We start from the raw sequence: 25199 nt of genomic DNA, 5'->3' as shown, positions 1-25199 counted from the left end.
GGCATCTGGGTTGGTTCCATATCTTAGCTATGGTAAATAATGCTGCAATAAACATAGTTGTGGTGGTAGCTTTAGTGTGGTCTTGTTTGTAAACATTTGGGTAAATGCCCAAAAGTGGGATTGCTGGGTCATAGGGGAGCTCTATGTGAAGTCTTTTGAGGAACCTCCATACTGCTTTCCAAAGTGGTTGAACAAGTTTACATTCCCACCAACAATGAAGTAACTTCTTGAATAGAGTCCCAGTGGCAGAGCAGACAGGAAAGAGACTTGACAAGAAGGACAACATCAATATAAAGTTTCTGCATGGCTAAGGACATAGTTATTACACTAGAAATACAGCCAGCCAACTGGGAAAAGATCTTTATCAGAAATATATCAGACGAAGGCCTAATATTCAATATACAGGAGGAGCTCAAGAAACTAACGCTTCTCAACCTAATAAACCAATCACTAAATGGGAAGGGAATATGGAGAGACTTCTCAAAAGAAGAGGTAAGAACTGCAAAAATATACGAGGAAATGTTCATCATCCCTGGCCACAAAGGAAATGCAAATCAAAACAACTCTCTTCTCAGTCAAATTGGCCAACATGGTGAATTCAAACAACAAATGTTGGTGGGGATGTGGGAAAAAGGAATCCTACTGCACTGTTGGTGAGAATGTAAACTAGTACAACCATTCTTGACAGTAGTCTGGAGGTTACTCAAAAAGCTAAGTATAGATCATTTGGGTAAATGCTCAGAATTGGGTTTGCTGGGTCATAGGGGAGTTCTATGTGTAATCTTTTGAGGAACCTCCATAGTTCTTTTCAGAGTGGTTGAACAAGTTTACACTCCTACCAACAGAGTAGTGCCTTCCCTTTGGATCACATCCCCTCCAGTATATGTTGTTATTAGATTTCTTTTTTATTTTAGTATATATTTTTTATTGTAAAGATACTGTACAGAGGGGTTACAGTTACATGAGTAAGGTAATGAGTACATTTCCTATCAAGCATTGTTACCCCCTCCTTTGTTTTTCCCCTACCATCCCTTCCCTCCCCACTTCCCCAACTCCTCCCCACCCCAATTTATTAGATTTTTTTGATGATAGCCATTCTAACTGGGGTGAGGTGGAATTTCAATGTTGTTTTGATTTGCATTTCTTTTATGGCCAGAGAAGTTGAGCATTTCTTCATGTGTCTATTGGCCATTCTTATTTCTTCTTCAGAGAAGTCTCTTTTAAGTCTTTAGCCCACTTATTAATATGACAGTTGTTTCTTTGAGGATCTGCTTTTAGAGGATTTAATTTTTTGAGATCTAAGTATATTTGTCTGTTGTATAGCTAGTAAAGATCTTCTCCCCTCTGTGAGCTTTCTAGTTATTCCCCTTGCCATGCAGAAGCTCTGCAGTTTAATACAATCCAATTTGTCCAACCTTTCTTTGATTTAAACGAGGCCATACTAAAACTACCAGCACAACTATATTTATTGCAGCATTATCCACCATAGCTTAGATATGAAACCAATCCAGATGCCCCCCAGTAGATGAATGGATCACAAAAATGTGGTACACACACACACACACACACACACACACAATGGAATTGTATGCCTCCATCAGAAAGAATACCGCCCCATTTGTTAGAAAATGGAAAGACTTGGAAAAAAATCGTTAAGTGAAGTAAGCCAGACCCAAAGAAATATAGGTCCCATGGTTTCCCTCATTTGCAATAATTAGTATGCATCTAGGATGATTTTATCAGATGAGCAGAACAGCTTATATGACCATATAAGATGATGCTAAGTGAAATGAACCCCAAGATACAGACACAAGAAGTATTTGTTGTTGTTTTAATGTACTATGTGATTTTTTTGTTTTCTTTCTATGTTCTTTCCTCTATGGGATTTTGGTACCCTACATCTTGTATATATATTTGTCTAATTTGGAGAGGGGAAGAGGAATAACAAAACACTGAAACAAGGACACAGGATAACCCATTGCAACAATTTGATACCCACAAGACAGTATATTGAAAACAAACTTTACAACTTGGGGTGGGGGAGGAGTGAGGGATGTAAGGATGTGAGAACAACAAAGGAGAGGATAACAGTGCTTGACAAGAAATGTACACATTACCTTACTTGTGTAACTGTAACCCCTCTGTATTACAATAAAATAAAAAAAATTAAAAAGCTAAGTATAGACCTTCCCTATGACCCAGACACACCACCCCTGGGTATCTACCCTGAACCTCAGGAGCCAGAATATGATAAGCACACTTGCAGATCCATGTTCATTGCTGCACTATTCACAATAGCCAAGATATGGAAACAGCCCAGATGCCCCACAAGAGATGAGTGGATCCAAAAAATATGGTACCTATATACAATGGAATTTTACACAGCCATTAGAACGAATAAAATAATGTCATTTTCAAGGAAATAGATGTTACTTGAACAAATTGTGTTGTGAGGTAAGCCAAGCTCGGGCAGACAAATGAAACATGTACTCTCTGATATAAAGAAATTAGATCTAAAATGCACTGGGATATGATAGATTGTACAGGATTGTAGATATTCGCATACAATGAGACCAAATGACAATACTCTTAGGAGAGAAACAAAGGCCCAATGACTAAGGGCCTCATCATATTAATGTAAAATAGCATACATACTGAAACTCCAAGGTATGGAAACAAGAGACCTTTTTTCTTTCTTTTTTGTTGTTATTTTTCGATGATTCTGTCTTCTTTATGTATGGTACATTCAAGAGTACATCTTCAGAAGGGTTGTGGGGAGGACACAGATGCAAGGGAAACAGGGTAAAAAAAAGTGTATCAGTGGAGCTCACTGGACACTGATGAAAGTTAAGTATACATATACAACTCGTGGGTCAAGATAGGAGGGAGGGATGGGGAGGGAATGAGGTAACAAAAGATACTGTACAAAAGGAAATGTACTCATGACCTGACTGTGTGATTGTAATTCTGTACATCATCTATATAATAACAATAAAGTAAATATTTTAATTTAAATTTTATTGTAAAGGGATGCACAGAGGGATTACAGTTACATGTCAGGTCATGAGTACATTTCTTTTTGAACAGTGTTACCCCCTCTCTCATTTTCTCCCACTTTTCCCCCTCCTGACCTTCCTCCCCTGCAAGTTGTGAAGTTCAAGGAACAGCTACACACACCAACAGAGATGAAGGTCATAGGTATAGTCTTGAGCAAAATCATCCTGAAAATAACTAAATCGTTCTATTTGCATAAAAAATTAAAATATGTAAAATTATATGTACTATTTACAGAATGGATCATGTACAGAAAACTGAAAAAAGAAAATAATAGGTCTGGCCACAGTATAGGTCAGTAGTAGTGTGTCTGCTTAGTACATGTGAGGCTCTGAGTCACTCTCCAGTATTGAGAAAAAGAGAAAAAGAAATGATACATTATTCAGAGAATGGTTACCTCTGTGTGGGAATCAGGCGGCTATGATTGAGAAGGGATGTAGGCTAGGATATATAATGTAAGTGGGATATATTATATAATTAAAAGCATGACTTTACAGGCCCTATAGTTTTATTTCACCTTTCTCCTTAATCATATAACATCATTAACACTCTTACAAATTCTTTAGTCTTTAGTAAGATTTCTATCATGGCATCATCACTTATGGCCCTTGCCTAGATATCAATGTTGTTATAGTTTCCACATCTATACAATAAGGTTAATAGTAGTGCCTACTTCACAGGAATTACTAGACAAAAGAGTACATGGGAAATATTCAGTACAATGCCTGGAACCCAGTGGCCATCCAATCTGAAGACCTCCCTCCTACCAAGCCCGTTTCACTCTCCTTTTAAATGCCTAAGCCTTCTGTTACGTGTACACTTATGAGATATCTGATATACAGTTATCCATGCATCCAGCAAATCATGCCAAGTATTTGGAATATATAAACCAATAAAGCACACATAGTTTGTCTTCATGGAGCCTGAAGAGATGGGGGTCGGGGGGGTGGATGATCAAGCCATAACCCCTAATGTAGATGTCTAGGTGCTATGAAGAAAATGGGGAATGTTTTCAAAACCTGTCACAAGTCCATAAAGATAGATCTCCTGGAAATTATTACATTCAATATGCCATGAAGATACAGTTTCTATTGTCACCATTAATTATAAATATTTATTAAGGTTCTGGAATGTAGGTCAGAGTATTAGTGTCCCTACAGAAGCAAATAGCAGTAGGAGGTGATGCATGCTAAATGCCAACTGAACTCATGGGCAACATTATACATTAGAAGGAGGGTAATCACAAGGGCCCTTTAGAAAGGTTTACGTAAAGGATGAATTTTGAGCAGATACTTGAGGGATGAGTGAAACTAAGATAAGAAGAACTCTGGACATGAATATCTACCTGAGTACATGCAAAAAGACAAGATAGGTTCAGGCAAGTTGCTGGAAACAAGGAGTGACATAGAAGGGAGTAAAAGAACCAAAGAGTCCGATTATAGAAGGACTTTTTTCATGTTTCAAGTTTTCTTTCCATATCATTGGCTCATTGAGACTCTCATTGAAGTCTTGACCCCCTCCAAAGAAAAAATACCTATATAGAAATGCATACAGCTTCAATGGTCCATAATTCCCTTAAACTCCCCTAAAGTTGTGAGTGGTTATAAACAAGTATCACTAAAAGGAATTGAGTAGAATGAGTTTAGGTTCCAAAGTGGTTAAAGGCCTTTGCCAGAGATGATTGATAAATGCTGGCAATGAGGTCAGTTGAGAAACTACTATGGTCTGTGATAATGCAAGCAGGGACCATGTGAACTCACAGTAAGATGGTGGCTGCAGAAATTTGCTCTCTAGTTGAATTTAGAGCTTATTCTGGTACAGGCTCTGTACCAGTATTTGGTGGCATATGTGATCATGACTAAGACAAGACCACTGTCTTCCAGGAGCAGGGCAGGCTGAGGAAGAAAAGCAAGCAGCTACAGAGGCAGAGGGGACTTCCTCAGCCACAGGTTCTCTTACTCGGAATTTCCACTCTCTGTCCCTTAAAAAAATAAAGTTGAAGTTGTCAGTTTCAGTTTCACGGCCCTTCCCAAACCTGTCACAACTCACCTGTCTGGCCTTTCCCTTAAGCAGCACTTTCCTGTCCCTCAGCCCGCAGGCCTGCATGCTCATGTACACTGCCAAGCAGTACATGAACTCTGTCTCTACTTGGCATTTCCCACCTCAGTTCTGTCACCTTTTCCTCCCAACTATACCTAGTTGCTGTACTGACTTCTTTAAACTTTTGTAATTTTTGCCCTGAGTTACTGTGAAGACCTCTGCCTCCCTAGTACTCAGTGAGCTGAAAAGGGCCTGGATATTGCCTATTTCAGGAGGTGCCCAGTTCCTGTGATAAGTATTTACTATATCCATTAAATGAGAGGCCAGAGCCTGGGGAGAGCACAGAGCCACCAGTGAATTGAAATCAGAGAAGACCACCCAGACACATCCTCATGAAAATAAGCACCTTTGGAAAACAGGGACAGTGGCCATCCCATCCTGTACTCAGTTAATATGAGTTTTAAAGTATAGGACATTCACACTGAGGAACTTACGGCATTTAGAATTTCATCTGTTTGTGACGGTGGTGGATACAGGGAGGGAGTGGATGCGACTTGACTTTCAGATTGAGTGCAGACTTCCACATTTCTACAGGACTGTTATTACCACTAAGTAATTTTTTTAAAATTACCTGAACTTTACTTTCAAAGGCCACATGGTTAAAAAGCCTAAATTATCTTGGGACTATCACTGTCACTAAACTATAACCTTTGCTTTCCATTCTTTCAACAGTTGTGGGTTAAATCGTCTTGTATTCCTGTCTCACCTTTGTTTGCACTATCAAAACACCCAGAAGGTTGCCAAGGACGACCGAATTCTTGGGCTTGTCCACAACCACCACAGGAAACGAGCGGACACTTGCCTGGTCTGGAGTAGGAAGGGAGGCAATGCCTTTAGAGACCAGCCATGGAAGGACTGCGGTGCTTGGCACAGCAGAGGGGCCAAGGCCTAAACTGATGGAACCCACTCGCCAGGGTAATGCCAAGTACCAGGGAAGGGCGGTGTCTCCCCAACTTTGCCGACGTAGAGGCAGGACAGGAACCCCCAGTTCAGAGGTTTCCTTCCACGCCACTCTCAGCTACCTTGCAGTCCCCGGGAAGGGGAGGGGAAGCCCACAAGACGTGACTCTGATTGGCCGAGCGCGGCAGGGGCGTGGCCCGCGCGGTCCGGAGGGCGTGGCCCGGGCGTGGCGCGGTAGGCGGGCTCCGGGGAGGAGAGGGTACCGCGTGCAGCCGCCGCCCGCGGGCAGGCAGTCAGGATGAGGACGCGCTGGGCGACGCCTCGCGGCGCGGCTCGGTTCGTGCTTCTGCCGCTGCTCTGCTGTTTGGGGCTTGCCGAGCCTTCGGGCCGCTCAGGTAACGTGGGGGGGCGCGCGCGCCCACTGCGGACCTCGACGCCGCAGCTCTGCCCGCTTGCCTCCGCCTCAGGCTGACCGTGGCCCCGGGGTGGGGAGTCCGAGGGAGGTGGGAGCCGACGGGGAGGAGCCCGGGACCAACCCCCCCCCGCGGCGGGCGGGCTGGGGGGGGGCTCCTCCAGCCCGTCCCCATCCACCGCCCTCTGCAGGTTGCTTTCTCTGGGACTCCCCATCTTCTCCCCGGCCCCCGGTCTCTCCCCTTCGCCTGTCTCTCGGCCGCTGACACCCCCCAAGGGTTCCCCGTGGTCCTCTGACTCCACGCGTCCTTGGTGGACGTGAAAAGGGAAGTCAGGACCCACCATCTTCTGACTAGCACGCCTGTTCAATGCCCGCCCCACCACCTGCCGCAGAGACCCCACCTTCCGCCCAAAGCACGGCTCCACCCAGGCTGACCGCAGACGCGCAGGCCGCTTGCCTGGGGTCCCCTGGCGCTGGCCGACGGACGCACGGACGGACGGACGCCCTTTGCCGTCTGGCTCAAGGTGCTGTCGGTGCCACCCTGCCGTTTCTGCTTGGCAGCATCCGGATTCCGCTTTTACTTTCTCTTTGGGCCTTAGCAGAAGGTGTGCCAAGGACTTTGGTGCTGGGGCTGCATCATGGGCGACCTGAGGACAGCCCCTGCCCACCACTTCTAGCAACGTGCCCATCTGAAGAAGGAAACGATCGCGTTAACCGTGATGTTTGCTTTTCTTTACAGCGAAGGGGCTGATTTAGATTGTGTCCTTGGGAAGAGGTTTTTCAGTGTGGGTGGCATCATCTGATCTTTTCATGGAACCTACATTTAATCTCTACACCCTTCTCCTCTGACCCTCTGCCTGGGAACTAGCGAAAAGAGACATTATTAGTAAAATCACTCATTACTGTGAAAATTCAGTTTCATGCACCCACAACTCAAGGTGGAAAAAATAGTGCAGCAACTATAGTGAAAACACTAAACTTTCAACTCATCATTTCTTGGTTTCCCTCTCTATCTGCCTTAGTTCTGGTTTGTTTTCTTTGCAAATTTCAAGTGTTCCTTAATTTTTGACAGTCTCTTAACAGTCCCTATTCTGTCTCATTGATCCAAAACAATTCTTATTCTCTTCTTCCTGCCCTAGGTCTCTGCAGGTATGTTTCCCTGCTTCCTTCTCTGTTTCTAGCAGCTGCTCTAGGGAGCTTTCTCACACCCTCATACCAGACTTGTGGCCTTATTAGGGGAAGTACTGGAATTTTGAACACTCAGCCACTTGGGTAGTTTGGCAGTGTCTCAGCTTCACCATGGGAGTAATGGCATGCATCTTGTCACATGTCCACAGCTAGGCGTGGGTAGGGGGTCTTGGTCACCCAAATGCTGAATGAGAATGCCTCATACCTACATTGTTTCTTTGCCTCCGTGGAATGCTAACAGCTTGAAGGAAAGTGATCTTTCAGGGACTCCTGAGGTGTTCAGCAGCCCACATCACTCAGAAAGCTTCATGGCTTTCTAACTCCTAGTATATTGCCACAAAACCCACTGTCACTTCAGGATCAGTTTTTGACCTAGCAAACCCAGGCTTCCAGTTCTGTCCTGCATCTGTCCATTCTGTACACTTGACAGAGATCACAATATGCTTAATGTGGAAATTTTCCTAAAAATTTGTTTCATGACCTTCATTCTTCCTACCTTCCCAAGCCATTTTCTTTTTCATTGATCTGTAGTTATAAATTGTCCATTCCTAGCTTCTCTTATGGAATGGGCTTATAAAACGGGATTGCAGTTTGAAGCAAGCCCTAGAAACAAGTTAGCGAGACCCTCCTATCTCAATAAACAAGCCAGGCATGGTGGTACATATTCTGAATCTCAGTTCCACGGGAAGTAGGAGGTAGGAAATAGGTAGTCGGTAGGAAGATCATGGCTGAGACTAGCCCCAGGCAAACACATGAGACCCTATTTGAAAAATAAACCAAAAAGCTAGAAGTGTGGCTCAAATGGTGGAGCACTTGCACACAGATGATATGCGGTACTGAGTTCAAACTCTACTATCTTAGAAAAAAGTGCTTCAAAAAGCAGTAAGGCTTCTTGTCAATTTCTGCCTTTCAGATGTATTTGGAAACTTTGTTGACGACCAATGTAAAGTTGTATAAGATACAAGAGAAAGCTGTCACTAGGGAACCAGCTTTACAATTTGCTCTATAATTACCTTTTCAATAGGGCAGTACATTTGTAAAATACAAATTTTCTCAACAAGCAGTTATTGTTAGTCTCTTAGTCCTTCCCATTCTTCAACATACTGTCTTCATATGATCCTGTGACTGAGCAGCTTCTGCTGGGGAAAAGAAGTATGAAACACCTCAGAAGAGAACAACTCTTCCTAGCTAATATATGTAAATTCTCATACTACATTATATATGAAGGCTGATAATAGAGATTCTTGAAATCATATTGATAATTAATACCTGTGCTAAGAAATTACCATGTCAAACATTGGTATTGATTACATACTTGGTTCAAACACCGGTTTACACTGAAGCAAGTATGTATGCTGACTAAATGCAATTTGTTAAAACACTTCGCAGCTGTTCCTTAACATTGTGTTCTAAACTACTCCATGGCCCTCCCAAAATCTACTTCCTACTATGTTGTTAAGTGCACACTTGTGTGGAAAATGGGAAAGAGTAAAATATCTTTCTCAGCATCACCATCCAGCACCAGTAAAATTTAAATGACCTTGAATGCAACTGGCAGTAACATGAAATACTAATTTTACAATGACTTAAGCAAACCCACAGCCTAGAAGGCTAGGGACGCTGTTCTCTGGTGAAAGCATAAATTACTAATTCTGGAAGTGGCTTAAATCCACTCCATTGATTTCACCTGACATTTAGAGAAATGAAGCCTTGGGAGATTAAGCAACTTCCACATGTCCTCCCAGCTGAAAAGCAGCATAAGTAGCTCTTCAACTTAGGACCCCTAATACGTTTATTGTGTTGCTCTTCCCACTGTACTAAGACCTGTACTCATCCATTGGATTCCACAAAGGCAGTTTGAAAAGTAAAGAATTCCAAATTGCAAAGGAAAGCAAAGCCGCTGCCTTTCAGGTCATTAATTTGAAGCAAACGTGACCAGAAGGCAGAAGAGAGAACGTTTTAAGCAAGAGGAGCAGACTTCTTGTTTTTGCTTTCTGAGATTTGTTTTGAGAAGGTGAAGGGAAATCGTTTGGAAAAGGAGAGGGCTGAGTTACTAGTAACTATGCAAGAGAAGAACATTATATAAAGTGGGAGTAATTGTCTTGGAAGATAAGACATTTTTTCTTTTTTACTCATTATCCTTCTCACCCATGACCATCAAAAAAAGATGGTGGGCATAGCAGAGAAGAAAGAGGGATGAATACGGTTATCGCAGATACCTGGTATATCCCTATACAAAGTTTTAAAATTCAGATTTGTTACTAGGCATTGTGGCTCATACCTGTAATCCTAGCTACTCAGGTGGCTGAGATCTGAGAATCATAGTTTGAAGCCAGCCTGAGCAAGAAAATCTGTGAGACTCTTATCTCCAATTAATCACCTCAAAGCTGGAAAATAGAGCAGTGGCTTAAGTGGTAAAGCCCTATCCTTGACCAAAAAGCTCAGGTATAGCACTTAGCACTTGAGTTCAAGCCTCAAGACATGCACAGAAAAAAAAATTTTTGTGAACAAAAATAACTTAAATCTTTACAGGGATTTTTTTTGTTTCTGTTGTTTCTCTTGTTAATGTTGTTATTTTAAAACTAAATTCACCCAAAATTCAGAGTTCAGGTTTAATTTTATACTTATTATTTACATAGGGAATTTTCCCTTAAGTTGCTTGCTCTGGGTAGGAGAATTTTTAGCTCTTAAACCTGTGAGCTATTACTAGAAAAAGTGTTCAATATTATTAAAGCCAGTGGTAGTAACCCTAATGTCATAATGAAAGTAGTTTGGGGGGAATTTTTCAGATCCTTCTGCTGACAAATCATTGTCATTGAAAATAGTCACTTAACATTTATTAACATGTTGAGCTGTTCTGTAACTTTTTAATGTGTAAGTGTGCCAGAACTTGGATTTGGACGCAAGGCCTTGTGCTCTTGCTCAACTTGCTTTCGTTCTCTTTCTCTGTCCTTCCCTTTCTTTCCTTCCCTCCTTCCTTCTTCCTTTCTTTTTTCTTCCTTCCTTCCATTTCCTTCTTTCTTTCTTTCTTTTCCCTTCTTTCTTACCTTCCTTCCTTCCTTTTCTCTTTCTTTCTTTCTTCTTTCTCTTTCTCTCTTTTCTTCCTTCTTTCTCTTTCTTTCTTTCTTTCTCTTTTTCCCTTTCTTTTTTTCTTTCCTTCTTTCTTCAGCTGGTACTCTATCACTTGAGTTACGCTTACAGACCAGCATTTTGCTAGTTAATTAAAGTAGAATCTCACAGACTTCTTTGTCCTGGCTGGTTTCAATCCACAGTCCTCTGATCTCAGCCTCCTGAGTAGCTAGGATTACCAGCATAAGTGCTTTAATTAACTTTAAATGTAACTAATTTTCCTTATAAAAGGGCTAGCCAAGATGTTCAGTTAACATTTGTTGTAACAGATGTGAGACCTCCTTCTGAAACTCAGGTGTGCAGGAAGTAATACATTACCTAATCTTCAGAGAATGGAGTTGATTTTGATTTTGATTCTTCATCTACCAAGTTGGCAGAACTTCAGTTTCTACCATTGATGAGGTCTTCCCCAGCTCAAGCAGAGTGGCAGGGGAACAGAATGAAGGTCTCTTCTTTTGTCATTAACTTCCACTGGTTACTTCTCACTTCCCTTTGTGCAAAACATGCTGGCTCTAGAAACCTGGTGTCTCAGATGATTCTAGAAGCTCAGAATCTCAACTGCTTAGGTGAACTGCAGGGTGCTTGCTCCCACCCTCCTGGAGATGCTACCACAGAGCAAGCCACAGGTCCTTCACCCAGAAGCCAAACCTCTGTTCCTCCCATGCCCTGACCCCACTCTTCTACCTCTACCTTCTCAGAAGTCCTCCCTCTCCACTGACACCTCAGTGGCAGAAGAAGGGGTCATTGAGCCAGTTGTTGTTTTGCATGGCACACTAACTTGCCTTCGGCAGAGGAGCATGGAGGCCTGGTTTCATGCATGGGGCACGGGGAAGGAACCTAGAGTGAGAAGAGCATTAACCTATGGAACAATTCGCTTAGCTATAGTAGTTCACACAAGTGAGACAAACTTGTTCTAAACAGGCTCAGGATATTTTTCATTGACCAGAATGAAAGATGTCTAGAATGAGGACTAAGGGGCTTCTTAGTCTATTAAATAAGAGGGGGGGGTGGGTCTTTCATGGATTAGCAAAACATAAACATATGCTCTCATTCCTGCTTCTCAGACAGAAGCAGGTACTTTACCACAAATGAGAAAACAAAAGGAGAGGCTAAGTAATCTACTCTGACCTCCTGTCTAATAATAGTTAGCAGTTAGAAGACAAGCAGGTGGGCTCCAAAGCCCAGACTCTGTGCTGCTTGTCACGGCTGTCCTTACAGTTTATCATAAAGCCTGAGGGTAGAAGCAGTCCAACAGTGCTCCGTAACTACAGCACATTGGCCATACCATTCACTCATTACCTTCCTCCATTGTGTCTTGACCCAGGCCATGATCCATTCACCATCGTCAATGAAAACACAGGCAAGTGCATCAAGCCACTGTATGACTGGATAGTAGCAACAAACTGTGATGGAAGTAGCGACACGTTATGGAAGTGGGTGTCACAGCATCGCCTCTTCCATTTGGAATCCCAGAAGTGCCTTGGCCTAGATCTTTCCAAATCCAAGGATTCCTTAGGGATGTTCAGCTGTGATTCTACCACCATGCTGTGGTGGAAGTGTGACCACCAGTCTCTCTACAGTGCTGCGCAGTACAGGCTGGCTCTGCAGGGTGGATATGCTGTAGCCAGCACAAATACATCGGATGCCTGGAGGAAGGGAGATTCCAAGGAGAGCCTCTGTGACCAGCCTTACCATGGTGAGCTACTGGAAAGGAGCTTTGATCCAGTGCCTATAGTGCTTGTTAACTTGGGTTGCGGAGATGCACACCTCATAAAAATAAAAGGAAGTGATTGAGCAGGCCCTGTGTAGTTACTCTGAGCTACATTCTTTTTTTTTTTTAATTGTGAAAGTACTGTACAGAGGGGTTACAATTACATGGGCAAGACTTTTTAAGTTTTTTTTTTTAATTTGGCTGTTCTGAGTTTTTTTGTTGTTGGTGGTGGTGGTAGTTGTAGGGCTTGAACTCTGGGCTTGGGCGCTATCTTTGTGCTCTTCAGCTCAAGGCGAGCACTCTACCACTTGAGCCACAGCGCCACTTCTGGTTTTCTAGTGGCTTATTGGAGATAAGAGTCTCACAGACTTTCCTGCCCGGGCTGCTTTGAACCGTGATTCTCAGATCTCAGCCTGCTGAGTAGCTAGGATTACAGGCGTGAGCCACCAGTGCCCGGCTTTCTGAGCTACATTCTTACCACACACTGTGTCCCTCCCCCCATGGGTACTGTCCCTCCCTTTATGGGTAGAGCTAGGAGAGGTTAAGTGCCTCAAAAGACATTGTGTTAGGTTGAAATTGGGATTTGGAATCTACATGATGCCTGAGGGTATTTACCTGCTATGAAGATATTCTGAGAAAGCATTATTAGAATAACAGGAAATCCTTCATAAAGCTAGAGGTTCTCTAATAGTATAATCTTATAATATTAATCTTCCAAGTTTAAAGGGAAGGGAAAAAATAATGTATTTTTTCTTTGCCTAACAATTTTGATGTAATGGGAACAGTTCAAAAGTCTCATGTAGGCTTTTGTTTTTATATTTTGCATGGCTGTCACATGTATTTATGATTCAACATTTTTTAAATAGACTTTTTCTTCATTGCTTTCAAAAATAAGTATATGAATATTACCATCACTTCTTCCATGAGTCTGTGGACTGATGGGATGACAATGAATTTCCAAGTTTAAAAAAAATGAGTAGATGTGTTTTAAGCTAAATGTAATTAGCTATCACCCAAGCATTATGTTGCTCTAAATTACACCAAATGTCTCTCTCTCTCTCTCTCTCTCTCTCTCTATATATATATATATATATGTCCTATTACCTTATTCTTCCTTTAAAACTATATATCATTGTATCAATCTTGATCTTCTTTTAGAGCTTACTTAAGCTAAATCAGAATAGCCACTTTCTTTCCATCCTTCTCATTATCTGTACAAACTTTTCTACCAAGAGAACCTATTTCCATTTCCTAGGGCAGATCCAGAAAAATCTTCTGAAAATGTCTGTCTCTACTGATAGGGAAGAAATATTAGAGTCAAAGATGGAGAGTTCCTTTTCTTCAATCTATAACTTTTGAGTAATTGAATAAATCTGTTTCTGCCAGCCAGCTGCCTCCTAAGTGGTATTCAGATTAAATCAAATGTTTTTTATATACTACATATTGGCAAATTTAAATTTTGTGCTATAAAAGTCTTTCTCTACCTTGGAATCTAAGAGAAGCCATGGGACCCAAATAAATGTCTTTGGGATTGGATTTAACTTGCTAAGTTATATTGAATGACATTTTTTTTGGCAGTCCTGGGGCTTGAACTCTGGGCTTGGACACTGTCTCTGGGCTTCCTTTGCTCAAGAATAGTGTTCTACTACTTGAACCTCAGCTTTTTTAAAATAGTTTCTTAGAGATAAGATTCTCAAGAACTTTCCTGCCTGGTCTGGCTTCGAACCAGGATCTCATATCTCTGACTCCTGAGTAACTAGGATTATAGGCCTGAGCCACCAGAACCTGGCATGACACATTTTATATTATGAAATGCTATATCATTTTCTTGGCAGAGCTTTTTTGTTCTGCTTTCCCCAATTCTTTTGAAGATATAGTTGTAATCTTTAACTCCTGAGTCCAAGATATAGGTTTATTTTAGCATAGTTTATTTTCTTTTCTCTATTTTGTGTTTTATTTGAGTACTTATAATGTTCTCCTGAGAAGCGGGGGCATGTCTTCCCACAGCTGCCAGAAAGTGACCAGTGGCACAGAAAAAGTCTGGGCACCCACCCAGAGCACTGCCAAGAAAACAGAGCCACCAGCACAGCTCATAGGCATGAATTTGTTTCTTGATCTCTCCTACTACAGTAATTGGAATGCCAAATTTCTTAAGGCCATATATAATTCTAATTATTCAAGATGTTCCTCAGGTTCTCTTTTGCACAGTGGCCAAGGCCATACAAAGCTTCTACCTTTTCTCCGTTCCAGTATAGGGGACTAGCATCAGGGACTAACATCATCCAATTTGTGCATGTCAGAAATCTATAAGTGTCTCTCAACTTTCCTGCTTTGCTCTCCCACCATTCAAATGTAATAAAACATTAAACCCTAGGAATTCTTTTTAAATGTATGTGATCTCTTTCTGCTCTTATGTTAAGGATTGCTGTCTTCTTTCTCCTGGACTGCTAGGTTTCTGATACCAATTCCTACCCCACTCTTTTATCTACCTGTTTGGAGATAAGCAAAGTACCTGAGTTCCAACAAAGTGAAGTTCAAGACTACCCAGCTTGTTATAGAAAAACTAGGCATCAAAACCAGAATTGCTTTTCCCAAGTGATACTACCTTTATTCTTACTTTGGCTTTTGCAATCTGAAAAGAAATTTACTCCTAATATACATGCATTTATCGTTGTGCCCTTCAATTCATGAAGCCTAGCTTTGAGCTATGACACATACCTAGAATCCTGGGAAGGCAATAAGTAGTATCACAGTTGTCTTTGTAGTCAGGGATTCTGAACAGAGATCCCTTCTCATGCTCATGATTCACAGCTGAGCCACTGAATATTCACTTGCTTACTCTGCAAAAAAAATGGAGATTTCACAAACAAGTGTAGTATTTACCTTAGTGATCTCACAGGTCTATGGTAAAGAATAAACAGAAGAAATTTGTATGAAAACACTTTATATTATAAAAGTAAAAGGTTCTTTTAAAAAAAAAATCCCCTGATGGTCCACCAGTCATAGTCATCATGTTCAGGGACTGCCCTCTTGTAACAAGGAAAGAAAATAGGTCTTGTGCTATTGGGAGTTTTTAGTGTGGTTAAAACCAAAATGACAAGAATCCTTATAAAACATAAGGTCAACATACTTTTTATAACACAAGTACCCATTCCAAAGCCGTTTAGACAATGTAGGAAAATAGAATCAATGGTCCTTCAAAGATTGTTTGCAAAGAAAATCATCTAGATTATCAGTCTTCTATACTGCCACTTAATACATTCCAAACTGTTAATGCTTTCCAAACTAAGTCTCACACTTCAGGCAAATGAATGGTTGAGAATGAAAAAATGGTGTGGAATCAAATAATATCTTGAACATACTTCTAAGCAAATCTGTGAGATGTTTTGAAGGACACTTGGTGAGATTTAATGACTATGCCTTTACTTAATAGCTATTATTGAATCTGATAATGACCAAGCTTTTAAACAAATTGAGCATCTAGAGAAAAGGTGACAGGAATAGATATAGGGTTAGCTGTTCTATTTAAAAACACTTTTTCAAGAGAACTATCACTGACATAAGTATTGAGCACATCTTCCATCATTTCCAGGTATGCCTGCATTTGGATCATTTTTCAGTGTCTCTCCAGGTTCCAGGGAAAAGGATGAAAATAAAACCTAGATCTGCTACCCCACCAGCTACCAGCTACTCCCCTGTCTGTCTTGTTGAGGCTAGTTCTTTTATAATCTGAATTACTATGCCCTAGATCCTTCCCAAGAACCTACTCAGGAATTGGCAGTTCTTCCTCTCATTTTCTTAAAACACACAGCCTCAACTCAATTGAGCAGTGAAGTGTTTCTTAATCCTTCTTTCTGCTTACATGGGTGGTTCAAAGTCCACATACATCCTCCATGATACCAAATTATTTCTTTGGTTCTTCACTTGCTGAAGAAAATGGAGGAAAATAGAATCTTGGTCAAGGTACCCTTTCAGGTAAAGTGCTTCCTCTGCCACCTGTGGTGGAGTATGTAGCCAGGAACTTTTATCACTTCTCTAAAGCCCAGTTTAAGAACAAAAGAAAAAAGAAAAAAGTGTTACACAAATACTAACATTTCCAATTTTCAAATATAGTTCAGAGCCTTCACAGGACCACCAAGGGACCTAGCACTCAAGTCCAGACCCAAAGTCCATGCTTTTTGCACTATATAGGTTTTTAAAATTGTATTCTCATGTGTGAAAACAATACTTTTTTTTAAAAAAAAAGCACTTTTAGAAAGCATATAACTGAAGGTGATTATGCACTTTCTAACTATCCTTTCCTCTATTTCCTCCTTTACCCACAGAAATATATACCAGAGGTGGGAACTCCTATGGGAGGCCTTGTGAATTTCCATTCTTAATGGATGGAATATGGTATCATGACTGTGTCCTTGATGAAGATCACAGTGGGCCATGGTGTGCCACCACCTTCAATTATGCATATGATCAAAAGTGGGGCATCTGCTTAAAACCAGGTATGTATCGGGTGGTGAACTTCAAGTATGGGAAGAAGAGGCTACTATTTATGAGTTAAAGGGAGAAGGAAGAATTCAACCTGATGCAAAAGTGTTTGCAACAAACAACATTCTAGCTAAGGAATGCATGTTTGGAGGAAGAGAAAGAAATAATGTGTAACTCTGAATTTACTTTCAGAAGCAAATCAAGAAGAGAAACAAGACAAATTGTGTCAAGGAAGACAAAGGAGAAGGGAAGTGTGGGCAGCATAGATACCTGAAGGGGAAGGGGAAAAGTCATGAGCAGTTAGGAAATTGCAGTTCCAGAAGACTAGTAGAAGAAACTGGATTATACTGCACTGAAGCCAGAACAGAAGAAAACTTTGTGTGTTTTATAAGAAAACAAGAATAACAGGAAGTTAGTTGGTCAGATGAAAGCTTTTAGTATGTTGAAGACTTTTAGGAGAGAGGACAGATATTGTTGGCCTTATCAAAATTGGTGACACTGTTCTCTCTATTCCTATGTGTTGCTCAGAGCATACTTTCTAGATGCTTCTTACTAGAAGCAAACTCTTCAGCATAATTATAAGCAATTTTTTAGCATATTAAAAAATTAACTCATCTTTATAAATGGAGGGAGATGCCAAAGTTGCAATTATGTTGTTACCTGACACATAACTAAGATACAGTTTCTTATCAATTAGTTTTAAAGGATCATAGTACCTAATATGAGATAGGTGCTGAATGAACATTTTTTGATGGACAATAGGCTGAAAGAATCTGTGGGGAAAAAAAGGAAGGAAAGCGCTCCATATCTAAACAATATTCATGCTTAAGTGGCTCTGCCAGGTTTAGGTACTGTTCTAAGTCAGCAACCTCTATCAACTAATTCTTTCCTCATAGCAATCCTAAAAGATAGTAGTACCATTTATTCTTGTTTGCAGATAAGCATATTAAGGCACAGGTGAACTATAAAACTTGCCAAAGGTCACAAACCTAATAAACATTAAATCTAAGACTCACACTCAGGAAATTTGGCTATGAGGATCTTTCCCCAAACAGGTATCTTATCCTGTCTCATTGAGTAGCCAGCCTAATGGTAATTAGAATGCTGATCCCTCCTTAAGGGAATTTGAGCCTCACACTGCAGAATTCTCTGCTACCTGAAGAGGTTAGACTGGACCAGTGACTCTCAAACTTCCAGGTGCAACATGATCACTGGGAGCATTTGTTAGAACACAGGTTATTAGGGCTCCAAAAATTCTGATTCAGTGCATTTGGGGTGGAAGCCAAAAAAGCTGCTGTTTAACAAATTTCCAGTTAGTACTGATGATGTTGTTCAGGGGCTCACAGTTGTAGAATTATTTGTCTAGATCGAGGCCCTAGTCAAAACCTAAATCTACTGAAATATAGACAAGCCACAACCAGCAGAATGTGGTCAACTGTCTATTTCATTTTCTTCTCCCTGTAGTGTGGTTCTGAAACTTCAGATGAGAAAGGGAACTTAGAGATTATCTAATTTAAACCCTTAGTTTTGTTTTTAATGTTTTTGGTGCCTCTAGCCTCTTTTTGGGTAATTGGGAGAGAGACTAATGCATTTAGGAGCCTCCCAGAAATAAATTTCATGGAAGAAGCAAGACTGTGCATTTATCAAGCCTAAGGACTGCCAAGCCATGGATGTTGTATAGCAAACACATTGCCATTCCACCAGGAGCTCCTGAATTTATGAGCAGAGGGTCTCTGTGAGAATGAATGTACTCGCAAATTTGCTCTATTTTGTTTTCGCCAGATGTCATTATATCTGTTACTATTTACACCATAGAAAAGTGGTTGGGGAAAAAAAGTGTGTCATTCAGAAAAACTCCAGAAAAAGATCAATGTTCTGATTATAGCTCTACCACAAACACCTGTGGGACTTTGTTCACCTCTGTGAAATGAATGTGTTCAACCAGAGGATTTCCAAGGTCCTTTCCAGTGTATAGCTCCACAACTTTGTCATTGGCTATGGAACTGGTTATGAAAGTCCTCTGGAAATGCCCCTGAGTGGAACTTGGGACCCAAGGACACAGGCTACTGTAGTGGTTTTCATTTTTCCCCTCTTCTTAGGAGCTTATGGGAAGCTATGAGTATAATTTTAAACCAGTTGTCTCTAGATCTATACAATTTATCCACATCATAGCATGACTATTCTTTTAAGTTATATATACTTTTTGTGTGTGTGCCAGTACTGGAGCTTAAATTTAGGGTCTCACACTCTTACTTGACTTCCCTTTTCACAGATGGTGCTCTACCGCTTAAGCCATGCCTCCAGTCCAGAATTTTCTGTCTCATAAATTCTTTTGCTGGGACTGCCTTCAGACTGGAAACCTTTGCTCTCAGCTTCTTGAGTAGCCAGGATTACAGACATGAGCAATTAGTGTTTGGCATGAAGTTATAGATACTTTTATGTATCTGTTACAGAATACTATGTACATTCTGCCATATATTCATGTTTATATACCTATATGTACACATATATAAGTACTGATTGCAGAATATTGTCTCATAAAGTCACCTATTAAAATATTAAAGAGAAACTTGGATTTTTTGTGAAATAAGGTAGTCATTGTATTCGATATCCTGGCCATTTAAGCAGCATGTCTATGTACATACATACCCCAGTGCTTTCTCTGCAGCCAGTGGTCATACTCCTCTGCACTAGATTCAGGCAAGTTTTTCTTTCATTTCTTTTCAGTATTTTACACTGTACAGATTGAGACTCCTGCCTTCAGGCAGAGGGCAAGAAGGGTTGTAAGCAGAAACATGACATTATAGTAGTCAAGATAAAGAGACAGTGTCCTCTGGCTTCAGTTTCCTTGAGTCATTAGAGGACTGAAACATGGTGATAGCCTCCATTTTAGTACCTTCTAAGCATACGATAATTGGATTATGGTACTTGTAAGAATTCTGAGTAATAGAAAACATTATGAGTTGAGTTTACGATCAGTAACTTATCTTTTTATCAACAGAAAATGGCTGTGAAGGTAATTGGGAAAAGAATGAGCAGATTGGAAGTTGTTATCAATTTAATACTCAGACAGCTCTTTCCTGGAAAGAAGCTTATGTTTCATGTCAGAATCAAGGAGCTGATCTACTGAGCATCAACAGTGCTGCTGAATTAACTTACCTCACAGGTGGGTTTAACTTGCATGTGGCAGAAAACACTGCTGAAAATATGAAATGCTTTCGTCTGCTTTTCATATCCCAGTGTGTTGCTTCATGTGTTTTCTTTATGGCTTTCCCTTGGATTAAACCTTGAAGTCCATAATCACTGAATATAAATGTATTTCATGTAGTAAAAATGAATCTTGAAATAGACACTAAAGAGATTGATTTTTAGAAAACAAGATTGCAAGATTAAATTAGACTAAATTCTAAACTGAAGGATTTTTATGAAAATGAGCTTTCAGTCTGTAAATATCAAAAAGTAGAGAATTCTAAGAAAGTAAAGCAGCCAGGTAGGTGCCAGTGGCTCACACTTACAATCCTACCTAGTCCAAAGGCTGAGCTATGAGAATGGAGGTTGAAAGCCAGTCTGGACAAGAAAGTCCATGAAACTCTTCTCTCCAGTTAACCACCAAAAAGCCAAAAGTAGTGGTCCAAGTGATAGAACACTAGTCTTGATTAAAAAGAAGCTCAGCAGCCAGGCTGTGAGGTCAACCCCCAGGACAAACACCAAAAAAACAAAACAAAACAAAAAAATGGTGAAGCAGATGGTTGAGTTTAGGTAGCCTCAATGAGAAGTCCTCACATTTGAGTGAGGTTCTAAGACATCTTCAAGTGGCTCTAATAACATGAACAAGTAAAGTAGATGAGATTTTGTTTGTTTGCAGGGTAATAATGCTGATTTAAACTTTTTAGGTATAAAATTTAAACCACATTGACTAGAATGGAAAATAAACTAAGAGACCATTTAGTCTTTCATATGAGGTTTTTTGAGATTACCTTATTAATTTTGGTACAAACCCTAGGAGTTTGATTGTAATTCTATTGAATTATAGATGAATTAGAATGACATTGCTGTCTCTACATTAAGTCTTCTCATCCATGAAAATGGTATGACTTTCTATTTATGTAGAACTTTATGTACTCAGTAAAACCTTACAACTTTCCCCATAAGATTTTTGCACGCATCTTAAAAGGAAACTTTATAAACAGAAATTCTTATATTATTATTAAAAATTGAGAGACCTGCTAGTTGCTGGTGGTTCACATCTGTAATCGTAGCTACTCAAGAGGCTGAGGCCGGAAGATCACAGTATAAAGCCAGCAGGGCAGGAAAGTCTGTGAGACTCTTATCTCCAGTTCACCACCAGAAAACCAGAAGTGATGCTGTGGCTTAAATGGTAGAGCACTTGCCTTGAGCTGAAGAGTTCAGGGACAGCACCCAGGCCCAGAGTTCAAGCCCTAGGACCAGCACACACCCCCTTCCCCGAAAGAAAAAAGTGAGGCTTGAGAGGAAATAGAACTTGTTCAGAGTTTCTCCCAAGTAATTAACATAGCTGTACTTTGGTCAGTCTAATGTGAAAACAAGTTGTATCGGGCATGTACCTGCATTCACCTTTTATAAGACTACAGTTCTTTGCAAGCAGAGATGGGTTGTTATTCCCTTTGGCACACAACTTTAAATAACTACACAGTATTGCTACACAGTAAACAACTAGCTACTGGCTAGGTATTTCAGGCAAATCTTGCTATAAGAAGTATAAATATTTACTAGATGATAACTATAAGCAAGGCAGTCACTGAAATCTCATGAGTACTTTTTCCACCAAATTAGAAACTGATTATTAAAAATACTCCATGTTATCAGCTAGGAAGTGTTGAAATTAAGATTTAACATCAGTTTAGAAAACTACAGTGCCCTTACATTTTTACTATATTACTTCTCTTACATTTCTTTCTTTTCTTTGATTTGTTAGTTTTTTTTGGTATATTTTTCTTGTTGTTTTGGGGTTTTTTGTAGGCTAGTCCTGGGGCTTGAACTCAGGGCCTAGGCACTGTTCCTAGCTTTTGTGCTCAAGGCTAGCACTCTACCACTTGAGCCACAGCTCTGCCTCCAGCTTTTTGGTGATTAACTGGTGATGGATTTTCCTGCCTGGGCAGGGGTTGAATATTGATCTTTAGGGATCTCAGCCTCCTAAGAAGCTGGGATTATAGATGTGAGCTACCAGCTGACCTTAAATTTGAGAACCTCCTTTCTCTGCCTCCATAGTAGCTGGGATTACAGGTGTATACCACCACACTCAACTTCTTTATTGTTTTTATCATTAAAAGTTCATTAGCCTTTTTTCATGGTTTTTTTTCCTATGAATGTCAATGAGAAGTAAATACATTCTAACTGCACTAGTTGGACAAGTATGAAGGGCAGAGATTTCTTATATGTCCTAGGCAACTTGGATGTAGATTTTCTTTTCTATATAAGCCTAGGAAAGATATTGAAAATGCCTACACCCAATGTTAGACAATGCATACACCCCCATATTAGCTATTAAGAGACAAAAATTGCTAGCCTAAAACTTACATCTAATCAAATGGTGACTTCACTGAGACATATTTTTTTCTCCAATTTTAATTGGCACATTGTAATTATATATGTTTATAGGGCACAATGTGATATTCTGATACATATTTACTATACATATATATGTGTTTGTATGTATATATATATATATACATAGTATAATGAGCATGTCCATCACCCTAAACATTTTGTTTTTTCTTTGTGATGAAAGCATCCAAAATTCTCTTCAGTTGTTTTGAACTCTACAATGTATTATTGTAGTTATTCTACTATGTAGTAAAACATATACATCGTTTCTACTGATTGTGTCTCCTTCAACGAAACCTCACCAATGTCCCTGACTCCCTATTATTCTTTCCCTCTTTTTTATCATCTTTCTTTCTTTCTTCTTTCTTTCTTTCTTTCTTTCTTTCTTTCTTTCTTTCTTTCTTTCTTTCTTTCTTTCTTTCTTTCTTTCTTTCTTTCTTTCTTTCTTTCTTTCCTTCCTTCTTTCTTTCTTGTCAGTCCTAGAGCTTGAACTGAGGTTCTGAGTACTGTCCCTGAGCTTCTTTTGCTCAAGGCTAGCATGCTACCACGTGTGCCACAGTCCTACTTCCAACTTTTTTGGTATTTTATTGGAGATAAGAATCTCACAGACTTTCTTGCCTGGTCTTACTTCAAACTGCAATTCTCAGATCTCAGTCTCTTGAGTAGCTAGGATTACAGGTGTGAGAACCAGCCCTAGTCTATTCTGTGAGCTGAACTGTTTTTTTATATTCCACAGACAAGTAAGAGCATGTTGTATTTGTCTTTCCTTGATACACTCATTTAACATACTGCCTCAAGGCATCTACATGTTTCCACAAATGACAGGATTTCCATCCTTTTATGGATTTATTGTAACCCATTGTGTGTGTAGACCACATTTTTTTATTCCATTTGTTGAAGGAAATTACAGTTGATTCCACATCTTGCCTTTTGTGGATAGTATATCAATAAGCATGGCAGAACAGGTATCTCTCTGACATACTTATCTTACAACCTTACTCTTGTTCCTCAGAGGAGCAATAATGGAGTCTCTGTCCTCACTATCTACTTTCCGGGTACCTCCCATCTCTTGAACTTTATTATCTAGTTGCTGTTCTTGGCCCCTTTCATCCTTGGTGCTGCTATTGCTTCTCTCCCCTGGAAGTCTCTCCTACTTCTGGGTTTCAGTTTCAGGAAAATCCTATTTTAGGTATTTGAGGTTCTAATGTCTGCCGTAAAGCAAAGATTATATATAGTCAAAATTATTCTTGAAGAACCCTTACTGTATGGATATGGTTTTCTCTATGCAGAGCCCATAATGAGTATATATGTGTTGTGTATGTGTGAAGCAATAATATGTTATACTTAGTTTTATAGATTTAAGAAATGGTTTACTGGGTGTTTTACTGTTGGAAATATTTCAACAAATTTATAAAGATTCTACCCTGTTAGTTCTTTCTGGTTCTCTGTATCATCTTTGTCTTTGATAAGACATATCATTAAATGTTTAATTTCCTCCACCCGACCTCCAATTAATTTTTCAAATTCTTTTCCTGTGGCATTGATAAAGCCTTGCTATTGACTACTTCAAGAGTGGCAAATAGGGGCTGGGAAGGTGGCTCAGGGGTAGAGTGTTTGCCCTACAACCAGCAAAAAAAAAAAAGTGGTAAATAATTCACACATTCTTTCCATTCTTCTCTCAATATATGTGGGACCATACAAGAAAGATTGCATCCATTTCTTGTGGGATATACACATTAAGTGGCATATCAGGAATCATCCTAACTATATAAATTATTTATGCTTCTCTTTCTTCCTTTTTCTTTTTTTTCCAACTCACTTTGACTGTAGTATGTGTGTAACTTAACTTCTTTATGAATTTGGACAAACCTTTAAGTATTCTTTGAGTCTAATACCATATGAAATGGAGTATATACTTATTTCTGACACCATACCAGAAAGTCTTTATAACTTAGGAGATCCATATCTGTTTCCTTCTACTAGACTGAAATTTTTATTAGGGAAGGGACTTTGTCATCTTTGTTTATATATCCCTAGTTCCTGAAAAATAATATGTGCTTTATGAATTTAGATTATTAGTCTGAAATATAATCAGATTTTCAAAATCTGATGAACAGTGGAAACTTTTTTTGATGAAAATTCTAAATGGGACAAGACAGTTCAAAACAGATAGTGAAATAGCTACTCTGAGAATCTTCTGTTCTTTCTTAGAAGAAACAGAATTGGATAAGCTAATGGGAAAACAGAATTGAACAAACATGCCATCCTTTGGATTACTAAATAGTATGACGCATTGCTATCTATCAGTATTATCTGTCTTTGTTGTCTAGACAGATTCCTACAGAGATTCTGCCTACAATCAAGACCTTTATGGGTATGGGGGGCGGGGTTGTTCTGTTTTTTTTTCTCTTTTTTTAATTGTCAAGGTGATGTACAGATGGGTTACAGTTATATAAGTAAGATAATAAGTACATTTCTTGTTAAACTTGTTACCCTTTCCCTCATTTTTCTCCTACTTTGCCTCCTCCCCACGCCCCCGCAGGTTGTACAGATCATTTCCAACATATTGTCTTGTGTATATCACTGTTGCATTGATTCCCCCATTGTCCTTTGTCTCACCATTCTGTTGTTCCCCTTCCC

The 25199-nt window shown here is 39.9% G+C and overlaps 1 protein-coding gene across 3 annotated transcripts in view; it reads left to right on the top strand.

Moving 5' to 3' along the window:
- The first annotated feature begins 6323 nt into the window (after positions 1 to 6323).
- The window catches only part of LOC105995856 (lymphocyte antigen 75), a 114870-nt gene continuing 95994 nt past the window's right edge, over positions 6324 to 25199 (top strand). For all 3 annotated transcript variants that reach the window (XM_013029755.1, XM_013029746.1, XM_013029737.1), the window contains exons 1-4: positions 6324 to 6449; positions 12108 to 12479; positions 16820 to 16990; positions 19978 to 20142. In XM_013029755.1, coding sequence (XP_012885209.1) covers positions 6353 to 6449; positions 12108 to 12479; positions 16820 to 16990; positions 19978 to 20142 — 805 coding nt within the window. In that variant the 5' untranslated portion in view covers positions 6324 to 6352. The remainder of the gene's footprint in view (positions 6450 to 12107; positions 12480 to 16819; positions 16991 to 19977; positions 20143 to 25199) is intronic.

Source organism: Dipodomys ordii, unplaced genomic scaffold (assembly GCF_000151885.1).
Source record: "Dipodomys ordii isolate 6190 unplaced genomic scaffold, Dord_2.0 Scaffold5, whole genome shotgun sequence".
Lineage (NCBI taxonomy): Eukaryota > Metazoa > Chordata > Mammalia > Rodentia > Heteromyidae > Dipodomys > Dipodomys ordii.
Note: the sequence above shows the minus strand (reverse complement) of the source record. Positions and strands in the feature narration are given on the sequence as shown.